Source organism: Miniopterus natalensis, chromosome 1 (assembly GCF_054644295.1).
Source record: "Miniopterus natalensis isolate mMinNat1 chromosome 1, mMinNat1.hap1, whole genome shotgun sequence".
In the NCBI taxonomy this organism is placed as follows: Eukaryota; Metazoa; Chordata; class Mammalia; order Chiroptera; family Miniopteridae; genus Miniopterus; species Miniopterus natalensis.
The window spans coordinates 1144724-1165401 of record NC_142081.1 but is presented as its reverse complement, the minus strand read 5'-3'; the positions used below and the strand labels follow the sequence as shown (position 1 = coordinate 1165401).

The 20678-nt window shown below is 65.6% G+C and overlaps 2 protein-coding genes across 2 annotated transcripts; both read left to right on the top strand.

The window, feature by feature from the left end:
• Window positions 1-1647: 1647 nt before the first annotated feature.
• TEDC1 (tubulin epsilon and delta complex 1) lies at window positions 1648-10630 on the top strand. The gene is made up of 8 exons (XM_087817828.1): window positions 1648-1803; window positions 1900-1981; window positions 2333-2535; window positions 2914-3069; window positions 3915-4013; window positions 6377-6463; window positions 6849-7016; window positions 8066-10630. Exons 1-8 carry the CDS (start codon window positions 1663-1665, stop codon window positions 8387-8389), a joined length of 1260 nt encoding a protein of 419 aa, XP_087673954.1. The 5' UTR covers window positions 1648-1662; the 3' UTR covers window positions 8390-10630.
• A 7852-nt stretch (window positions 10631-18482) lies between these two features.
• Window positions 18483-19787, top strand: TMEM121 (transmembrane protein 121). The gene has a single exon (XM_016221673.2). The coding sequence runs from the start codon at window positions 18515-18517 to the stop codon at window positions 19472-19474; it is 960 nt and encodes a 319-aa protein (XP_016077159.2). The 5' UTR covers window positions 18483-18514; the 3' UTR covers window positions 19475-19787.
• The last annotated feature ends 891 nt before the right edge of the window (window positions 19788-20678 follow it).

The following is a 20678-nucleotide window of genomic DNA, read 5'->3' as shown; positions in this document are numbered from 1 at the left end:
GAGTGTGAAGAGGACTGGCCTGCAGGAAGTGGGTCGGCCAGGCCTCAGGTGGGGCGAAAACACTCCAGGAGGAAGACCTGGCAGGTGCAAAGGCCAGACACGGTTCCAGATGGTTCCTATATCAGGAGCCATCGGGCAGACTAAGGAAAGTGGTCTTTATTCTGTAGGCTGCAGAGAGGGAGGGTGGCCAGGAAGACCTGTGGACTGCTGTGGAGCCAGAAGGCAGGGCCAGACCGGACGCCTGTGCTGGTCCCGCCTGAGCTGAAGGTGTACCTGGGAGGGGACTGATGGTGGAGGCCAGGGGGAGCAGGCGGCAAGCAGTGCACCTGGGCTGGGGGAGGGGGCCTCCGGTGGGGGTGGCCACTGCGGCTCAGGGGAGGGCATGGACAAGAGAAATGGCTACTCCAGGTGGGGGTGCCAGGGCAGGGGGCCCAGGGGCACCTGAGGTGGAGTCTGGGGGAAGGAGGAAGTCAGTTATGGGGGCACATGGGCGAGGAGCTGGCTGTGCCTGAGAGAGAGGCAGGCGAGCAAGGGCGAGGACTGGGAGGAAGACGGGGCCAGGCGTGACCACGCTTCTTGTGCGCTGGGCTGGGGCGGGCGCTGACTTCCCCTCCCGCCCTCTCCTCTGCCCCCATGCTCTGTCCTTACAGCGTTGCGGTTCAGTTTATACACCGTGAACTTCACCCGTGCGCGCCCGGTGACTCGTAGCGGGTCACAGGCTTCCGCAGCCACGGCCCAGTTCTAGAGCACCCTCGGCACCCACGAGAGCTCCCCGTGCCCAGTCCTGGGCTCCTTCGGGGCCACGCTTGCCGTGCCGGGCATCTCAGAGGGCAGTACGCACACGGGCCGCCCCCGCCTGGTGCTGCCGCACAGCCCGGGCTTGTCGTGAACGGAGGTTCGTGCCTTCCGCGCACGGGGACGCGGGGCTCGCAGGTTCCCGGGCGGGCGTTGCGGGGAAGCCCTGTCTCACGCGGACGGAGCTTCCGCACCGCCTTCCCAGCGTCCCTTCAAAGACCGTCGTCGGTGGCGGGAGGGGCCCGAGGGTGCGGGACGGAGGGAGGCCGGGCGGGGAGGGTGCGCGAGTGGGTTCGGGTGGGGAGGCTCGCCGGCCTTCCCGGTGGAGCCCCAGCCCGCGCGGGCCGGGCGGAGCCGTCGGGTGGGGGCGTCCCCAGCGCCCCCCGTCCGGGTCTTGGTGCGCACTGCGGCCCGAGCGCCCCCTGGCGGCCAGGCCGGAGAGGGCGTCTGGAGGCCGAGGGTCGCCCGCGGGGTCGCAGGCGCCGGGCGAGTGGCGCGACCTTTCCGGCCGCAGGGCCTCCGGGAGCGCGGCCGCGGACCCTCCGGCCGTGGATAGGCTCCCGCTGGGCGCAAAGGGGTCAGGCGCTGATTGGTGAGGTCTGGGCCGCGGGGTCGGCTGTCGCCGCAATTGGGCCGCACGGAGCGGACCCCGCGGAGCTGTGGACGCCGATTGGCCCCCGCTGGCCGGAAGTGCCTCCGCCGCGGGCGGGACGGGCTGAGCCCAGGCGCCGCGGGCGCCGCTCATTGGGCCGGGGCGGGCCGGGGCGGGGACTGGGCGCGGGCGCATCAGAGGCGGCGCCGGCGCGCGGATTGGACGCGGGACCCGCCGGCGGCGGAGCGCGGCCGTTCGAAGCCATTGCCGGCTGCATGGGGCGGCGGCGGCGCCGGATGGACCCGGCGGACGCGGCCGGGGCGCTGCCCGGGGCCATAGCCGCGCTGAGCCGGGCGCTGCCCGCCGGGCCCAGCCCCGAGACCTTCCGCCGCGCCAAGTTCGACCGTCCGGAGGCGGTGAGGCCCGCGGGGCGGGCGGCCGGGCGCGGCGGGGCCCCGGGCGGACGCTGGGCGGCAGCCGGGCCTGCTGACCACCCCCTCTGATTCCCGCAGGCCCCCGCGCTCTGGCGGCTGCTGTTCCGCGCGCTCTCGCAGCCGCGGGCTGACTGCAGCGCCGCCGCCCCGCCCGCCCCGGGTAAGCCCCGCCCAGGCCCCGCCCCAGGCCCCGCCCACGCGGGCCCCACTACCGAGCAACCGCTGGCCCCGCCCACTCTGGCCAACCCCGCCCCGTAACCCCCTCCCGGAGTGCCTGGCCCCGCCCGCCCGTGTAAGCCCCGCCCCCGTGGGCCCTGGCCCCGCCCACCCGCTCAAGCCCCGCCCCATCAGCCCTATTTCCTCCAGTAGGTCGGGCCTCATGGGCTTTGGTCCCCCCCTCACCCCATAAGCCCCGCCCTTTCGCCCCGGTCACGCCCAGCCCCCCAGCCCCTCATTTGGGAGTGGGGGGCGTCCCTCCCAGGGCGCCCCCCTGAGCCGGCTCGCCCCGCAGAGGCGCAGGCCCGCTGGGTGAAGTGCGCGCTGCTCTCCCAGGGCTACCCCCGGCGGGGGCTGGCCCGGCTCCCCGAGGACGGCTCGCGGGGCAGCCGCGAGCTGCTCCTGGCGCTCTCCTGGCTCCTGGCCCGCGAGTCCCTGCTGCAGCCGCTGCTGGCCCAGACCCGCGTGCGGCTGGGCGACGAGGTGCCTGTCTGCGAGGTGGGTGTGGGTGAGGGTGCGCCCGTCCCACCCGTGGCCGGGGCCTTGGGCGCAGCCTGCCGGTCCCGCGGGGACGGGCCTGGGCCAGCCCTCAGGACAGCCCTGTGGGTCAGGGTTGGCATCCTGGCCGCCCGGTGAGGACACGGAGGCTGCGCCTCCACCGCCCTCCGCGTCCTGGCGTCCTAAGCCGCCCCTCTCCCCAATTCTCCCCACCCCTCCTTTAGGGCAGGTGGTGTTTGCCCACAGGCTCTGGCCCTGACCCTTCCGCTGCACTCTCGGGACCCCACGGCTCTCACTCTCAGGGGCCCCCTTTCTTTCTCCCCATCTGGGCCTCTGCTGCCGGGTGGGAGCCCGGCCTGACCCTTGCCTCCCCTCCAGTGTGAGGCCCTGGCCAGCCCTGGCCGGCCTGCACCGCGGGTGGAAGCACACGGCCCTGTGGACGTCCGCCACCTGCAGTGGCTCATGGGAAAGCTGCGGTTCCGGTGGCGAAACTTGATGGCCAGCCAGCAGGAGCAGTGCGCCCTCCTGGGCAAGGTAGTGTCGCCAGAGGACTGTCCACACGGGGGCAGTTACCCTCTGAACTCCAGGCTGTGGGCCGCCCCTCCCTGCCTGGGGCCTGTCCAGCGAAGCCCTGAATAGGCTGGGGCCTTGGCCTTTGGCTGGACGTGGGCCTCCCAGGCCTGGCTGGGGGCTGACTGGTTGGTCACTGCCCTGAGGTGGTGCAGAGCCTGAGACTAGGGCTCCAGGTGGTGCAAGAGGGGCCTAGGGCAAGTGGAGCTGGACATCGCTGGGGCAGGGAGCCAGTGGGCTTGACCTCCCTCCAGTGCAGGACTCCTTGGTGCTGGAACCCTGTCCAGCCTGTATCTCCACCACCAGCAGAGGGTTTTTGCTCAGCTGGCCTTCCCTGGGACCCCTCACTCCGTCTTGCCTGGGCCTCGGCTCCAGCTACTCCTGCCGCTTGGGACATGGCCACCTGTTAACCTGCATGCCACCTTCAGGCCTCCCCTGGCTGGGGAGCCCTCTCTGTCCTCCAGGCCCAGACAGGTCACTCTGTGTCCCCACTGGACCGCTGAGCCTGTCCACAGGCTGTTTCTCTCATCACACGGTCTTGGCACTTGGCGAGCTGAGGGGGGAAAGAAGCAGAGGTGCCCCTCTCTACCCCCACTGTATCCCTAGAGCTGGGTGGGATTAGGAGGCCATGGGGGGAACTGCCCAGTGCCCTCCCTCTGCAGAGGCCTTCTGGTAGGCTCTGAGCTGGTCCCCAGCAGGCCGAGGACTGTCCTGCCCTGGACTGGCTTGACCAGGTGTGCCCTCTCTGTGCCTATTCCCTCATCTGTAAGGTGGCACTGCTCAGCCTGGCTCTGTGGTGCCCATTTCAGATCCACGAGTACACTCGCGGTTGCCACAGTGACCGTAGCCTTGGCCATCTGTCTGTTACCGAAACGGAGCTGCTCAGGGACCCAGAGGTTGGCCAGCAGGTGAGGGCTGGTTGGCAGCGGTGGGAGGGGTCTGGGGGAGGACCAGGGCTTTGAGCTGTTTCTGTCTGCCAAGCTTACCATCTTGTGGGTGTGGGGGACAGGCAGGTCCTCAGGTCTCTCCTGGCCCCGTAGACCACCCAGCGCTGCAGGAATGTGGACTGGCTGCTGTGTGTGTGCAGGTGGCTGGCAGGGGCGGGTCCGGAGGAGGGTGCTGGAATTAAGGAACACCACTGCAGCATCCCAGCTGAGGGTGTTGGCACCTCGAGCTCATGCAGGTGTTACCTGATGATGGGGATGCCTGCCCTGCGTATTCCACACTCTGACAGACTCAGGGCTGGCTGTCACTGGAGGGTCGGGCGGTGTGAGGCTGGCACTGCCTGGCCCCAGAGGTGCTTGGCCAGGTGGGGTTGCTGAGACTGGTGTGGTCCCTGCTTCCTGGCCCAGCGGGTCCCAGCTCCTGAGCCGTCTGCTCACAGGGGGCCTGCCTTCCTTTGTAGGGTCAGGGTGCCCAGGTAGGGATGCCTACCTGGCCCTTGGTGCCTGCTGAGCCTGCATCCCTGGCAGACGCTTCTCTGGGGCCCACCTGGGAAGGGCTGTGTTGGGCCCTGGAGATGCTGAGGCAGCATCTGGGCCTCCTGAGGTGCCCTTGGCTCTTTTCCCTTTTAAGGGTGACTCAGGTCCTGGCTTGCCCCTGGTCCCCAGGTTGGAGCAGAGCAGAGGCTGCATCCATTGGTGCCTCAGGACTCAGGCAGAGTGGCCAGGTGGACAGGCCATGGTTGGCCTCCTTTCAGTGTTTCTGGATGGGGAGCTGGTGGGAGCCTGGACCTCCTGTCTTCGGGGCTGCACTCCTGGGATGGGTTCCAGAGGCTTCTGGAGTGATCCGTGGTTGCTTTGTGAACAGCCAGGCATGCTGCAGAGGGACTGGGCAGTGTCCTTGGTTGCTGGCTGAGCTGCAGCCTTTTCCTTACACCTCTGGGTCTGCCCTGCCCCAGCCCTAGGGGTGAAGGGGGCTTGTTGCCTTCCCCCTCCTTAATGCTGCCCCTTTCTCATGCCTGTGGGACTGTTCTTGGAAAAGGCATTAACTGCTTTTCTCATTGACCAGTGGCATGTGTGTTTGTGTGTGTGTGTGTGTGTGTGTGTGTACATGTACAGGCACTTTTACGTGTACCTGCAGTGTGAGCGTGTACCTGCGGTGTGAATGTGTGGGCCACGCACTCTGCCTCTCTACCCCCCCCAGGCTGTGTGCTCCCCAGGCAGCAGGCTGGTTCTCACGGCATGCCTGCCTTCATTATGCCTGGCGATGGGCTGGGCTGGGCCCTTGGTCTGCCATTCAAGGCCACCCCCATCTGGTCTCCTGACCAGGTTCCAGCTGCAGCAGGGAGGCCCCTGGCTGCCTGGCCAGCACTAGGAGTTGTCTCTTGGGCCAGGGGCAGCATGGGATTGGGGTGCAGAGCAGGGAGCCTTCCCTGGCTAGAGGAGACTGGTGGGGTTGTGCAGGGCGTGTGCACTGGCCCTTGTGAGCGGCAGCCTGGCAGAGCTCGTGTTTGGCTGACAGGGTGGCTGCTGTGTTCTGGACATTTGTCCTGGCTACAGAACATGCTCCTGGGTTCCCACACGGCCCAGCACCTCTGTCTTTTAGGAGGAGCTGAGCCCGTGGCTGGTGTGGTTGGTATCCAGCTGTGTGTCCAGAGAGGAGCCACCACAGGCACCTGACTTGGGGGGTTCTCAATGGGGATGGGGGCTGATGGTGGGCCCTCAGGTGGATCCTGCCACTGGTCCCTCTGTGGGTGGGGGTCCTAGCCAAGTTTCCCAAGGCTGAGGCAGGGGCTGGAGGTGCGAAGTGTGTGGCGGTTTGTCAGCTGGCTATGGACCACCTGGGCTCATGTCCACTCCAGCAGGGTCTGCAGGTGTGGGGCCCTTGGGGCACAGGGTCCATGGGTGCTGGCTGTGTGTGCCAGGCAGGGGTGCTGTGGGGCTGTGGTGGGCTAAGGGTTGTATGGGGGCACCACACAGCCTCTGCCCTGGTGTGGGGTTCTCCCCCAGAGCCTGGCAGCCTCCAGGGTGCAGCCCCCAATCAGCAAAGGATGTGGGGTGGACGTCCCAAGTTAGGGGGCACCTGGACTGACCACTGACCCCGAAGGGCTACAGTCGGGGCTGATATGGGAAACACAGGCCTGCTCAGAGGCCTGGTCGCATGTGGCAGTGAGGCTGCCTTTTGGTGCAGGGAGATGGCTGGGCCAGCGCTAGGCCAAGGGGACTGAGCACAGGGGCCCGAGAAGGGTGGGTAAGGTGGGTGGGGTCTCAGCGCTGGGGTTTGAAGTGCCTGTGGTTCTGACCCGGCCTGTTTCTGGTTTGCGCTGCAGCTGCTGCAGAGGCTGAAGACTGAGAATGCCCGCCTGGAGGCTGCCCTGGAGTGGCGGCAACGTGAGCTTGTCTTCTGGCAGTGGATGGTCAGGACACCTTCTACCGCCTCCCTCCCTTGCCCTCCCTCCTTCCCTTCCCTGGCCTGGGCCACAGCAGCCCCGGGGTGGTGGTGAGGAGTTGGGGCCACACACCAGCCCAGCCTGAAGCCAGCTTTGTATCCAGGTCTGTGGAGCTGAGTCTGGGGCTCCTTCCAAATGTCCAGTGGTCCCTCCACCCACCCTGCCAGCTCCTGGGAGGCCCAGACTTCTCGGGGGTTTGCAGACTGGCCTCTGTGCCCCTGCCTCCACCCTGCCTGGGTGATGGTCGCTGTCTGGCTCGCTGTGTGACCTGTGCCTCGTCCCCACTAGCTGGGAGCTGGGCTGCGTGTGATGCCGAGGCCTGTGCTGCCCTCACTCGGGCCTCTCTCTGCAGGACACGGTCCTGGGTGCCTGCCCCCCGGAGGTCTCACAGCCCACGTTTCTGACCAGTGTCCGAGAGTGCGGGGCTGATGCCTTGGAACCAGTGGCACGGGAGCTGCAGGCCCTGCAGGAGGAGCTCCGGACGGCGGTGGAAGCCAGGCGGGCGGCCTGGGTGGCCAGGGTGAGTTCACATGGGTTAATCCGAGTGTGGTTGGTGTACTCACGGGTCAGACTCCAGCGGAGGAGGGTGCATGGCCAGCCCAGCCACTCAAAGCCTTTCGTCCGTGTTGGCTCCCATCCCTGTCATCTCCCGTCCCTGTCATCTCCCATCCCAGGGGCCTGTGTAACCTGCTGGTGGGCATCTTAAACTGTGGGCATGGTTTCCCCTTGAAGTCTTCAGTGTACCCCGAAGGGAAGAGCACAGGGTTCTGAGGGCCTGCAGCTGCCCCCCTGCTGTCTCGCTGCTGTTGAGGTCTCCTTCCCACCCCGGCGGTGACAGCTGATGTCTGTAGGGGGTTTTGTAGAAGGAACGAGGCTCGGAGCCCTTGATGTTCTCTGGCTGGGAATCCCAGGCTCAGGGCCATGGGCTCCCTGAGGATGTGGGGAGAGCCTCTTCCTCTCCCCCACGTTCTGCCCCCAACCCCAGGAGGCCTCGGCAGGCTGTGCCCTCGGTCCAGTGTCCCGCAGGTCAGTCCCGCCCCACACTCCCCTCCTGGATTCAGGCTGGGCTTACTCTGGAGTGGCAGGTGGGGCTGAGGGTGGGTGTCCCCTGGGGTGGGTATCTTGGGGATCTGAGCTCTGGGCACTAAAAGGGCCCCAAGGGACTTGGCCTGCTGGGAGCTGCCAAGCTGTACCCCCAGACCTTGACCCTGGTGAGCGAGGTGGCCCTGCAGCTGGTGGCCGTGAGGGCTCAAGTGCTACCAGGCTATGGGGGGGGGGGTCATCTGTCGCCCTGTCCCTGGAGCCCACGGCTGCTGCTCAGGGTGTAGGGGCTTGGGGAGGGTGCTGCGGAGCCTGGAAGGGCTGGGCCTTTGAGCTGGTGTAGGGTTGGCCTCTGGTTCCCTGGGAGCCATGGATCTGGCCCAGAAGCCCCTCTCAGGGTGCTGGTGGGGGCTGCGGGGCCTCTGAGGGCCTGTGTCAGGGCCCAGTGAGTGCCATGGGGACCCAAAGCCAGTGTCCCGGGCGGGATGTATGTCTTGGCCCCCGAGTAACCAACTTTTCCCGTTGCAGGTTGGAGGCCAGGGGCCAGAGTGGCACGCTGCCCAACAGGCTGTGCAGGAGGCCGTGAGTCGAGAGCTGGCGGCTCTGCCACAGGCCTGGGAGCGAGCCAGGGGCCGGGCCCAGCCCCATGGGCCCCACCGGCTGGTGAGGACTGAGGCTGGCGTGCCGGGGGGCCCGGGTCTGCGGGCTGCTGAGGTGATCGGGACTCTGAGGAGCCGGGAGGCCTGCCTGGAGGAGGCACTGCACCAGCTACAGGCACAGTGCCGGCAGCAGCTGGCCAGGCTGGCAGGAGCTCGGCCTGGCCTCATCTGGATCCCGCCGTCCAGACGCTGAGGGCACCTGCTGTGGCCTGGTCTGGCCTTAGAGGGCAGATTCTAGGCTGGGTAGCCATAGAGTTGACGTAGAAGCAGTGCCCCACCTTCCTGACCCTGGGTCATCCCTGCTTCAGACAGAGCTCAGCCCCTTGGCCAACAGTAGCAGGAGTGGCATGGGCGCTCCCTCCTCAGGAGGTCAGGCCATGTCCAGCGTGGCGGCTGTGGGCTCTCAGGGTCGAGAGAGGACTCAGAAGTAAATGCGGAGAACTGGCCATTCCTCCGCCACCCTTTCAGGTCTTTGGGGACAGGAGTGGGAAGGGGACCTGGGAAGTGGTGGCCAAGACTGGGCCTGGCCAGAGGAGCCTGGGAGTTGGAGGGACGGCTGTGGCCCGTAGCACAGGGTGGTCCCGGAGCCCCTGGGGGGCAGGCATTGCCCTGGACGCCCTCTGGCTGCCCTTCATTCTGGCTGTCATTGTACCACCAGGACCAGGCCTGCGCCTGGTGCGCGGGGGCCCATGGGAGCTGGGGTGGGGCCTGAGCACGGGGTGAGGGGGAGGCCACTATGGACAGAGGGGGCTTTGTCCCTGAGCCTGCTTGGTGAATGGGGCTTGGTCCTGACAAAGAGCCATCTGTGTGCAGGGGATGTGCCCCCAGCTGCTAGAATCGCCCCCAACGCGTCCCCCCAGGAGGCACGGGCAGGCTCCCCTCTTCCCAGGGCAGTTGAATCCTGAACCCCAACCTGCTGCTTGGCAGGTGAAGGGGCCAGTGGGTGGGCTGCCTCCTGCTGCTGCCGCCGGCCAGCTCAGGCCCAGGCCACCCCTAGCCCCTGGGTCTCCTGCCTCACCCCCTTCCTCGTCTCTCAGCGCTTCCTGCCTGCTGTGTGCGTGCGTGTGCTGGATCCACAGCTCACACGGGCACCAGCCCCTCTCAGCCAGTCCCTGGCCGGACCAGGCGGTGGCCAGCAGGTCCTCCCTTTCAGGAGCATATCCCTGAGCTTGTCCTTGTGGGGCTGGTCCCCAGAGAACCCTGGGCCTTTGCCCACCTTCCTGGCCTGGAACCCTTTCCTCTGATGCCCCTCGGCACCACTGCCCCAGCTCCTCTTAGGTCTCGTTATTCCCCGCTGGCTCCAGCTGTGACCCTGGGCACAGGGGGCCTGACCCTCCACCTGCACCCTCTGAGTGTGTGCGGTCACTTGTGGACTCCCGGCAGCTGTCCCCCCATGCGGTGCCTGACCATCCTGACCACGGGGCAGGACCCCGCTCATCCCGGAGACCCCTGCCTTGTGTGGACTTCCATCGCCAGGACGGCCACAGGCCCTTGTGACCTTGATTTTCAGGGACCCAGATGAAAGTCACTGTTACAGAACTGTCACTTCTCAAACTGATCTGTGGTCAATACACTTCCGGCAACCCCACGTGTCTGTCGGTGTGTCTCCAGCTGCTGATTGTGGAGCCCAAGGGGGTCGGCCGAGAGTCCTAGCGAGGGAAACAGCCCCCACAGCGCTGGCTCGTCTTAAGGCTACCGTGACCTGGAGTGGGGCTGGGAGTGAGTCAGCGCTGCTGAATGGTCCTGCTGCGCTGAGGATCTGAAGTCAGGTGTGGGCAGGTGGCAGGTCTTCAGTCCCCACGCAGGCTGCCATTTCTAACTCCCTGCCCATGCGGTGGCATTGCCCCCAGCCCCAGGCAACCTCCGTCCCCTGCTGCAGGCGACCTGACAGCTCACAGGCCTGATGCCAGGGCCAACACCCTCCCCCACCCCCCAGGCTGGAGAGGGCCGGTCTGCACAGGAGTGTGAGGACTGCGCCCGGGGACCCGCAGGGACAGAGCCCTGCAGGAGGTAGGACACTGGCCTGTGGGGATTGGCTTCCTGAGGCCAAGAGGAATTAGACTCCCTAAGCTAGGAGGCTCTGCTCTTTCAAAGACCATGGAGAAAGGGCAGACCGGCCAGAGCGGGAGAATTTGTGGCATTTGTAGCCAATAAAGAGTTGACACAGAACTATTAATCATTGTGAAAGAAACGCAAAAAGTGAGCAAAACCCAAGGGCTGCCACCGCCGAGAAACAGGAAGTCAGGTAACTGAGTCAAAACGTTCGCCTTTCGTAACCAGGGACAACCAGGGAGTGATAGCATCGGAGCCAAGGGGCGGGGACGGCAGGCAGGCCTCGGGGCACAGTGGGGCCCCTGGCGGGGTGCACCCCGCCATCCAGAACTAACTCATCGCCTGCCCAACGGAACCCCTGTCCCCATTACGCAGGGACCCTCCCCTCCCCTCCCCTTCCCTGGCCCAGCCCCGGCACCGCCGTCTGCTCTGTCTCGATCTGACTCCACATCAGTGGGGTCACAGTGTCGGTCCTGTGTCTGGCTTATCTCACTGAGCATGACATCCTCAGGTCCATCCGTGTCCTGGCAGGTGTCTGCTTGTCAATCCTTTTTAAAAATATTTTTATTGAATTTTAGAGGAAGGGAGGGGGGAGAGAGAAACATTAACGTGAGAACCAATCAGTGATCAGCTGCCTCCTGCACACCCCCTGCCTGTGACAGTCCCCAGCCTGGGCATGCGCCTTGACCTCGGAATCAAACTGGCAACCTTTGGTGCAGGGACCATGCCCAGCCAACGGCCACACTGGCCGGGGCAGCATGGTCGTCCTTTCTAAGGCTGAATAACATTCGTTGTGTGGATGGACCACAGTTTGCTTATCCATTTCTCCTCGTGGTTGGGGGAGTGTGTCCACATCTCGGCTGGGGGCGCACGTGTGTCTCTAGTTTCATTTTATAGACAGGTCTGGATCAAGAGCCAGACGTGGATGTGATGGAGAAAACCCTGGCATGTGGTGGGGAGGGGACCAGGTGGCGCGGCGCAGTCAGTGCCCCTCCCTCCATCTGCGTCAGGTCTCGGGGCTGGCACTGCCCACCTCGAAGGCTCCTGCACTCTTGTTCATGGGGTCATGGCCGCTGAGCAATTTTTCACAGCACCCTTGGCAAAAAGAAACACCTAACAGCTCTGTTTATTGGGGCCAAACAACTTGAGCATTTAGGTCCTAGTGACGGAGTAGCTGGTCAGAAAAAAAGCCAAAACAAAGCCATGATAACACAGAAATTGAAAAAAAAACCCACCTTATTCTTCAATAGGCACACTTTTAAAAAAAGTACGTTTTTTACTGATTTCAGAGAGAGGAAGGGAGAGGGCGACAGAAACGTCAATGATGAGAGTCACTGGTTGGCGGCCTCCTGCAGGCCCCCTGCTGGGGATCGAGCCCACAACCCGGCCATGTGCCCTGACCGGGACTCGAACCTTGGCCGCCTGGTTCGTAGGTCGACCCTCAACCGCCGAGCCAGGCTGGCCGGGCTTCACTTACTTATTAGCAGACTGTCTGGCCCCACTCCGCTCTGCACACCTTTTCAAACCCCACTCAGCTTGGACGCTGCCCCCTGAATGACCGACCCTGGTCCACCTGTGCCTGGCCTTTGCTCCTCGCTGGAGCGGCTGCTGTGAGCAGCTTGCAGTGCGACCCGCTGTTGAAACTGCGCACTCGATAGAGCTGCCCGTGAGGATCTCGCATGTTCAGTTACCACTGTGCTTCCCTGGAAAATCTAAAATGCCCTGTGGCTCCTGAGGCTTCCCTGCGGCACCCCGGGTGCCTCGGCACACAGTTTGGGAACGGGGCCCAACGGAGGACGGGCGTGTGTTTCCCTCTGTTCTTCCCGCTAAGTATTGTCTGAAAGCCCCGTCCCCGCAGCTGTGGGCACAGCCGATGCCTGCTGGAGAGTGGAGAGTGTCCCCAGCCGATCACGCCCACCCACCCACTTCCCACGGAGGGCTCCCAGGCCGCCCCCGGCTCCCGGCCACCGCGGACGGCCCTGCCCTCCTGGGCCCACGGGCGCAGGGCGTGGGGTGTCCATGCGGGAGCAGACTGATGGCACCTGCCGGGCCACACCGCCCAGCTCCCACGTTCTGGGTCTTGCCCTCCATCATTACCCCACTTTTCACAGGTGAGCAGGTGCTGAGCGTCTCCCGGTTTACGGGCCGTGTCTCTGCTCACGGCACCTGCGCGGCTCCCTGCGCCCGCCCAGCTTTGTGGGCCTCCTCTCTGCAAACTGCCTACTCACATCCTTTGACCATCTGCCTTTGGGGACTGCGGTCTTCTAAAGATGCTCTGCAGGAACCCTGAAAATTCAAGATATGAATCTCTCCTTGGTTTCGCGCGTTATAAATACCTTCTCTGTTCTGTCACCTCCTTAAAGATATGCTCGTGGTTTCCCTTGTTGAACAGAAGTTTAAGTTTTGTTTTAATCGCACTCGTTTTTTTGTGTTTTGGTTTTTACAAGTAACATTTTTGTTGTTAATCCTCACGTGAGGGTATTTTTCCCCACTGACTTTTTTAGAGAGAGCCGGGGGGCGACATCGATGTCAGAGAGACACATCGATTGCTTGCCTCCTGCAACTGACTGGGGCTGGGCTTTGAACCTGCAACCCAGGCACATGCCCTTGCCTGGAAACCAAACCCAAGACCCTTTGGTGTAAGGGCCAACGCTCTAACCGCTGAGCAGCACCGGCCAGGGCCATGAACGTTCTCTTTAGGACATTCCTCCCTCTCCAGGTCATATTCTCCTGCGTTTCCTTTAACATCTGGTCTCCACCCACCTGGATGACACCTCTGTAGGTGGTGGTACGTGGTCTGGGCTTTCTCAGACCAGCACAGCGCTGAGCCCACGTGGCCACTGGCATCTGTCTGCCTCCATCTCAAACAGGGTGTCTCCACCTCCTCTTGCTAAGACTGCATTTGACCAGACTAAGAAGTTCCCTTCCTCCACTGAGGGCTCTTTTTTTTTTTTTTAAGTATGTTTTTATTGATTTCAGAGAGAGGAAGGGAGATGAGAGTCATTGATCGGCTGCCTCCTGCACGCCCCATACCAGGGATCGAGCCTGTAACCCGGGCATGTGCCCTGACCGGGAATTGCACCATGATCTCCTGGATCCTAGGTCAGTGCTCAACTGCTGAGCCACACCAGCCCCGCTGGGCTTTTTTTTTTTAATAAGTTGTGAACAGCTATTGATTCCATCAATGCCTTTTCTGCATCTATAATATAATCATGTTTTCTCTTTAACCTGTTAATGTGAATAACTGTACTTATTGATGTTTTAAAAATTTCCACTAAAAAATAATTGCAAATAAACCTGCAGAAGTTCCCACAGCTCCCAGTTTCCTCGGTCAACATTCACATTTCATCCCCTCTCCACCACTCGTGACATATGTACCCGTGGAACGCACGCAGCAGGCACCTATCTGTTCATACGGATTTGCACGTATCCTCCGTGCCATCAGAGAATGAGCTGCAGGCAGAATGCCCGTCATCCTAACCCTCGGAGTGGTCCCCAAGTAACAGGACTTTCTCCTGTGGCACTTCAGGAAATTACCACCAATACAATGTCCCCGTCTGACCCTCAGACCCCTCCAAGTCCCCACTGTCCTGAGGACGGGCTCAGGGGCCCACGACCCACCCCAGCTCATGTGCACGCTTGGTGTCCCCTCCCCTTAGTCTCCTTCCATCTGGAACGTTCGTCAGTCTTTTCTTTAAAACGTTCTTAAGCCTGGCTTAATAAATGAGTTCAGTAAGGCTGCAGGACACAAGGTCAATATGCAAAAGTCCATTGCGTTTCTACACACTAGCAAGCCGAGATGAGATGAAGTTAAGATGATTCCACTTGTCACAGGATCAAAAACAATAAAATACTTAGGAACAAATTTAAGAAAAGCAGGGCAAAACTTGTGATCTGAAAACTATAAAAAACACTGTCAGAAAAATTAACAAAGACCTAAGGAAATGGAAAGACATCTTACGTCATCACCAAGTGGACCTAAGGATTCAACTCAAGCCCTCTCAAGGTCCCAGGTACCTCTTTGGGAATTGACAACTGATCCTAAAATCCACGTAGAAACACAAGGGATCCAGAATAGCTAAAACAATCTTAAAACGGAAGAGCATGGCTGGAGGACTCACACGTCCCAATCTGAAAACTTAGCTACTGCATGGCTACAGGGATCAAGACAGTGTGGTGTGGGCAGGAGAGGAGACGTCCGCATCAGTGGAACAGAGTTGACAACCTAGAAGTAAACCCTCGCCCGGCCGGGCGTGGCTCCGCGGTTGAGCGTCGACCTAGGATCCAGGCGATCGGGGTTCGATTCCAGCCAGGGCACATGCCCAGGTTGTGGGCTTGATCCCCAGTCGGGCGTGCAGGTGGCAGCTGATCAATGACTCTCTCATCATTGATGTTTCTCTCTCTGTCCCTCTCCTTTCCTCTCTCCGAAATCAATAAAGATATATTAAAAAAAAAAAAAAGAAACCCTCACATTGTGGTCAACTGATTTTTAAAAATATATATTTTTACCCTTACCCGAGGACACTTTTTCCATTGCTTTTCAGAGAGAGAGGGAGAGAGAAACATGGATGTAAGAGACACACATCGATTGGTTGTCTCCTGCACGTGCCCTGACCGGGGCCAAGGGTCAAGCCTGCAACCGAAGTACATGCCCTTGGCTGGAATCGAACCTGGGGCCCTTCGGTCCACAGGCTGACGTTCTAACCTCTGAGTCAAACCAGCTAGGGCTGGGCTCAACTGATTGTTGACAAGCGCGCCAAGACAAGTCAATGAGGAAAGAAGAGCCTTTTATTATTATTATTAAATGTTTTTTATTGTTTTCAGAGCGAGAAAGGGAGAGGGAGAGAGAGAAACATCAATGATGAGAGAGTCATTGATCAGCTGCCTCCTGCATGTCCCCTACTGGGGAGGGAGCCCGAAACCCGGGCATGTGCCCTGACGGGAATCTCATGGGCAGCCTCCTGGCACACAGGACCATGGTCAGTCAACGGAGCCACGCTGGCCGGTGGGAAAGAAGTCTTCTCAGCAGACGGTGCTGGGACAAGAGAATGAAATCGGAGCCTGGATGAGTTTCCTAGGGCTGCTGGGACAGATGACCACACGCTGGGTGCCTTGTGACAACAGAGATGTGCTGTCTCAGTTCTGGAGGCCGCAGGTCTGAGACCAAGGTGTGGGCAGGGCTGGCTCCTTTGGGGGCTCTGAAGGGGAACTGCTCCGGGCCCCTCTCCCTGCCCCGGGCCCCTCTCCCTGCCCCGGGCCCCTCTCCCTGCCCCAGGCCCCCTCTCCCGGCCCCGGGCCCCCTCTCCCGGCCCCGGGCCCCTCTCCCAGCTCTGGGGCCCCTCTCCCAGCTCTGGGGCCCCTCTCCCAGCCCCGGGGCCCCTCTCCCAGCCCCGGGGCCCCTCTCCCAGCCCGGGGCCCCTCTCCCAGCCCCGGGCCCCTCTCCCAGCTCTGGGGCCCCTCTCCCAGCCCCGGGCCCCTCTCCCTGCCCCGGGCCCCTCTCCCGGCCCCGGGCCCCTCTCCCGGCCCCGGGCCCCTCTCCCTGCCCCGGGCCCCCTCCCAGCTCCCCAGGGGCCGCAGGCCCTGGTGGTCTCCGCCTGCAGTGCTGGGCTCTGAGCCCGGCCTGTCCTGTGGCCTCCTCCCCTCCGTGCGAGGTGTCTCCAGGCCTCTCCCCGTGTACGCGCCGCAGTCACTGTGCTCAGACGCTATCGGTTGGCCCGATGAGCCTGCAGAGAAGCTACCGTTGGCCCTGACACAATGCGGCCGGCCGGTTACGCGTGGATTTGAAAAATTCCTCACGTGGACACGTGCAGCTAAAACCTGCGCTGTTCAAGGGTCAACTGTGTCTCTAAAGGAGGCCCCGCGTCCCGGTGCCGGCGGGAGGGCTTCAGCCTGCCTCCTCCGACGCCCCGTTACCTCGAGGCGGACCGCAGGCCTGAGTGTATAGCCCCAACTGGCACGCGCCACCCAGGTCCCACCGAGGTCCCCGCGGGCGCCGCACGGCCCCGCGTCCGGGTCAGCGGCGTGGGCAGGAACGGGGTCCCCCGGGTCCGCGGCCGCGGGCAGGGGTCACCGGTGGTCGGCCTGGGAAGGGGCCGCCGGGCGTCTCGGGGGCGAGCAGGCCGGGCCGCGGCTGCGGCGAGGCGGGTGGGCGCTTCCCGGGCCTGCGCGCGGCCCTGGGGGCGTCCGGCTCCCGCGAGCCACCCGCGCCTCCGCCGCGCAGCGCTGTCGCCGTGGCAACCGGCGCCGGACCCCATCCCCGCAGGCGGCGGGGCCCCGGGCGCGGGGCGGGGCCTCGGGCGGGGCGGGGCGCGCGGGGGCCGGCGGGCGCAGCGGCCGACCGGCGGCGGGTAGGTGCGGGCGCGGCGCGCGGTTGCGCCCGCGGGGCTGGGCGGGGGCGGGGCCCGGGCGCCCCCACTGCCGGGCGGCGGGGGCGGGGGCCGCGGGGCCGGCGTGAGGCCGGGGCGGCGGGGCCGAGGCGCAGCCCGCGGGGAGCGGCCCGCCCCCTGCTCCAGCCTCCGCCGGCCGGGCCCGCGGCCTCGCTCCCCTCTCCGGTGGGCACGGGCGTGGCTCTCGGTGGGGCCCGAGCGCGGGGTGGCCGGGGGAGGGGCCCGAGGCCGCGGGGCCTGAGAGTTCCGGGCGGGGCGTGCGGGGTCTCCAGGGCCAGCTGGGGCGCGGGGGTCAGGCCCCCCGCTTTGCGCGCAGGGATCGGGGCTCCGCGCCCCCGTGCGCGCGTCGGGGGGGTCTGCGCCCGGTCGGACGAGGGGCGGCGGGCGCGAGGCCGCGGTGGGGGACGCGGGGGGGCGGCTGCGCGGGCGCGCGGGCTCCGGCCTGGCCGACTGGGCAGGGAACTGCCAGGCCTCGGCGGCGGCCACGGGAGGCCCGGGTGTGTCCGGGGGGCTCCCGGGTCAAGCCTGTCCACCCGGGGGTGAGAACAGGGTGTGTGTGTGCGTGGGGAGCAGGAACTCGTGGGACCGTGGGGGCGGGGGCGCGCTTAGAGCGGCCGCGTCCTGTGCGTGGCCGTGGGGACCCCCGGGGGGGCCTCCTCCCCAGTCGGCGGGGCTGCGTTGTCGTCAGGAGGAGGCCGAGCCCTCGCTCCACAGTCACGGGTGACATTAAGTTTTATGTCCCTGTCTAGACATGACAGTAAACAGCCCTGGGGCCAGGGGTGCGGTGGAGGGGAGGGGAGCGGAGAGGGGCCGGGCTGGAAGCGAGCCTGCAGGTGCCTCCTGGGCGGGTGGGGGTGCGGGTGGCTCCACAGCCCCCCGGGGTGGGGCCCGGCCCAGGTGTGGGACCCTCAGCCCGGCGTGTGACTCCAACCAACTGGTGCCGGGGGTGTGAGAGGCTTGGGGCTGCGGAACCCAAAGCGGGTCCAGGTGGGCGCAGCCGGGGCGGCTTCCTGGGCGCTGCAGGAAGGTGCAGGGGCCGAGCGCACGGGCCCGTCCGGGGAGCGGGGAGCGCGCGTGCTGGCCCCGGGCAGGGGCGGCCGGCGGGGGTGCGGCGGGGGTGCCAGCCTTCCAGGGCTCGGGAGCCACGGTGGGAGCAGCGCGGAGAATGTCCACGTACAGGCCTGTGGAGGGTGGGCGCGCGGGGAGCCCGGGGGGCCGGGGCGGAGAGATGCGAGGCCAGGCCGGGGGTCCGGGGGGGCCTCTGGGGTCGCGCCCTCAGGACTTGGGCGGCCCTCGGCCCTGGGTCAGAAAACCCGGGTCTCGGGATGGGGCCTGGGCCTCCCGAGGGCGCGGAACTGAGGGCACAGGCCCGCCTCTGCGCCCTGCGTGGCGCCGGGGAAGAGAGGGCGCCCGAATCCCTGCGGGAACGGCCTGGGGCGCGGGGCCTGGGCCCCCGGGGCCGGCGGGATGGAGGCGCGGGCCCAGCGGGGACGAACCACCGCGGCCCCGGGGGCTCGGAGGAGCCGCTTCCGTCCGTTTGCTTCCCAGCGGCTGCGGCGGGACGGAGATCTCGGGTCTCAGGTGGGGCCACAGCGCCCCCTGGAGGCCCCGCCGCCGCCTCCGCCGCCGGGCGCGCAGGGGCGCGCGCGCCGCACCCGGGGCCGGGGCGCGTCGCGGGGTCGGGAGGCCGCGCCCCCCGCGCTCTCACTCTTCTCTGGTCTCCCCAGGTCCGGAGCTCGCGGGCCAGGAGCGGGGCGCCCCCGGGGAGGCCGCACGGGCCCCGCCGCGCCATGTCCGCGGGCTGAGCGCCGTCGCCGCCGGGCCTCGACCCGCCTCGCGTGGGGGCCGCGCGCCCCCGGCCGGAGCCCCGGCGGCCCACCATGGTGCTGCCGCCCCCGGACCGGCGCCACGTGTGCCTGACCACGCTGGTGATCATGGGCAGCATGGCGGTCATGGACGCCTACCTGGTGGAGCAGAACCAGGGCCCGCGCAAGATCGGCGTGTGCATCGTGGCGCTGGTGGGCGACGCGTGCTTCCTGCTGGTGCTGCGCTACGTGGCCGTGTGGGTGGGCGCCGAGGTGCGCACGGCGCGGCGCGGCTACGCCATGATCCTCTGGTTCCTCTACATCTTCGTGCTGGAGATCAAGCTCTACTTCGTCTTCCAGAACTACAAGGCGGCGCGGCGCGGCGCGGCCGACCCGGTGGCGCGCAAGGCGCTGACGCTGCTGCTGTCGGTGTGCGTGCCCGGCCTCTTCCTGCTGCTCGTGGCGCTCGACCGCATGGAGTACGTGCGCACCTTCCGCAAGCGCGAGGACCTGCGCGGCCGCCTCTTCTGGGTGGCGCTGGACCTGCTGGACCTGCTGGACATGCAGGCCAACCTGTGGGAGCCGCCGCGCACCGGGCTGCCGCTCTGGGCCGAGGGCCTCACCTTCTTCTACTGCTACATGCTGCTGCTGGTGCTGCCGTGCGTGGCGCTCAGCGAGGTCAGCATGCAGGGCGAGCACATCGCGCCGCAGAAGATGATGCTCTACCCGGTGCTCAGCCTGGCCACGGTCAACGTGGTGGCCGTGCTGGCGCGCGCCGCCAACCTGGCGCTGTTCCGGGACAGCCGCGTCTCGGCCATCTTCGTGGGCAAGAACGTGGTGGCGCTGGCCACCAAGGCCTGCACCTTCCTGGAGTACCGCCGCCAGGTGCGCGACTTCCCGCCGCCCGCGCTCGCGCTGGAGCTGCAGCCCGCGCCCCCCGCGCAGCGCAACTCGGTGCCGCCCCCGCAGCCGCTGCACGGCCCGCCCGGCCGCGCGCACGGGCCCTCGCCCACGCGCGACGCCCTGGACACGTGACGGGGCCCGCTTGCCCCCCCCCCGGGGACGCCCGCGGGCGCGGAGACCTTGGTGCGCACGGGATGGGCTGGGGGGGCCTCCCCGCTGCAGCCGGTTCTTCATCTCAGGGACCCCTCGGACCACTGACCTCAGCCCCGCTCAGCCAGCCGGCCCCGGAGCGGGAGTGGAAGGGCCCTCCCCTGCCCGCTGGGGCCGGGGCGGGAAGGGCAGACGGAGGGGAGGGGACGGAGGTCTGGTCCCTTGGGGTCCCTGGTGGGGGCCCCTGGCTCAGAGGTGGGGGCCAAGGAGGCCTCTGTCATTTTAAAGACTCGTGTTTACAGTTTTGTATCCAAAGTCTCACTGTGCTGCCTGTTTGCCGGGTCCTGGGGAGGGGAGGGGGGTGGGGGGGTGGGGTGCGGTGGGGGGGAGAAGGGGTTGTGAGTGCGTGATGCCCGGAGGCTGGGACTCCTCTGGGGTGGGGCACCATTGCTGCAGTCCCAGGGATTCCTCTCCCCAGTCTCACTGTCCCCACCCCCAGAGGTACCATCGCCCTGACTCTGCTCTTCGGGAATATCTTAACCCATCCCCAACCCCAGGGCGCCAGGGCCCATGTCCCTGACCCGCATCTCAGGCCCAGAAGTGTCTCCAAGGCCCTGATTCTGCTCCGGTGCCCAGGGGCTCCCCCAACCCACAGCAGCTGGAGCCAGAGGAGGCCCAGCTTTGCTCCTGGGTGACCCTTGCAGCCTTAGGCCAGGAGCATGGAGCCTGGCCCCACTTTCCCCAGCCTGGCCCTGGCACAGACTGCGTGGAGCCCGCAGCAGCCCTGGCCCAGGCAGCGTGGCACCCTGGTGGGGCACAGAGGACAGGCATTGGAGTCCATCTGCAGGTCTCTTACCTGGCTGAGCCCAGGCAGAGGGCACCTGTCCGTGTCCCTATGGGAGGCGGCCTTGTGGGGCTGCCAGACTGAACGGATCACCAGGAGGGAGGACCAAGGAGGCCTTCGGGTGCTGAGGCCACAGGGTGGGACAGCCCTGGAGGTGTGGGGGCCTGAACCAAGCGTGGTGGGTGCTGGGCCAGTGGGTGGGCCTGGGCGGCGGCTTGGGTTTGGGCTCCAAGAGCAGGGGACCCCTGCAGATCCTGCTCTAAGTGGGCAGTGGTGTGACCAGACCGGAGCTGGAGGAGGTCACTGTGTGGGGGCGGCCTGGTGAGAGCACTTTAGGAAGTC

Coding starts and splice junctions, on each gene's coding strand:
- TEDC1 (XM_087817828.1), top strand. CDS start 1,663: ATGGGGCGGCGGCGGCGCCGGATGGACCCGGCGGACGCGGCCGGGGCG. Junction 1,804..1,899: donor AGTTCGACCGTCCGGAGGCG/GTGAGGCCCGCG, acceptor TGATTCCCGCAG/GCCCCCGCGCTCTGGCGGCT. Junction 4,014..6,376: donor ACCCAGAGGTTGGCCAGCAG/GTGAGGGCTGGT, acceptor TTTGCGCTGCAG/CTGCTGCAGAGGCTGAAGAC.
- TMEM121 (XM_016221673.2), top strand. CDS start 18,515: ATGGTGCTGCCGCCCCCGGACCGGCGCCACGTGTGCCTGACCACGCTG.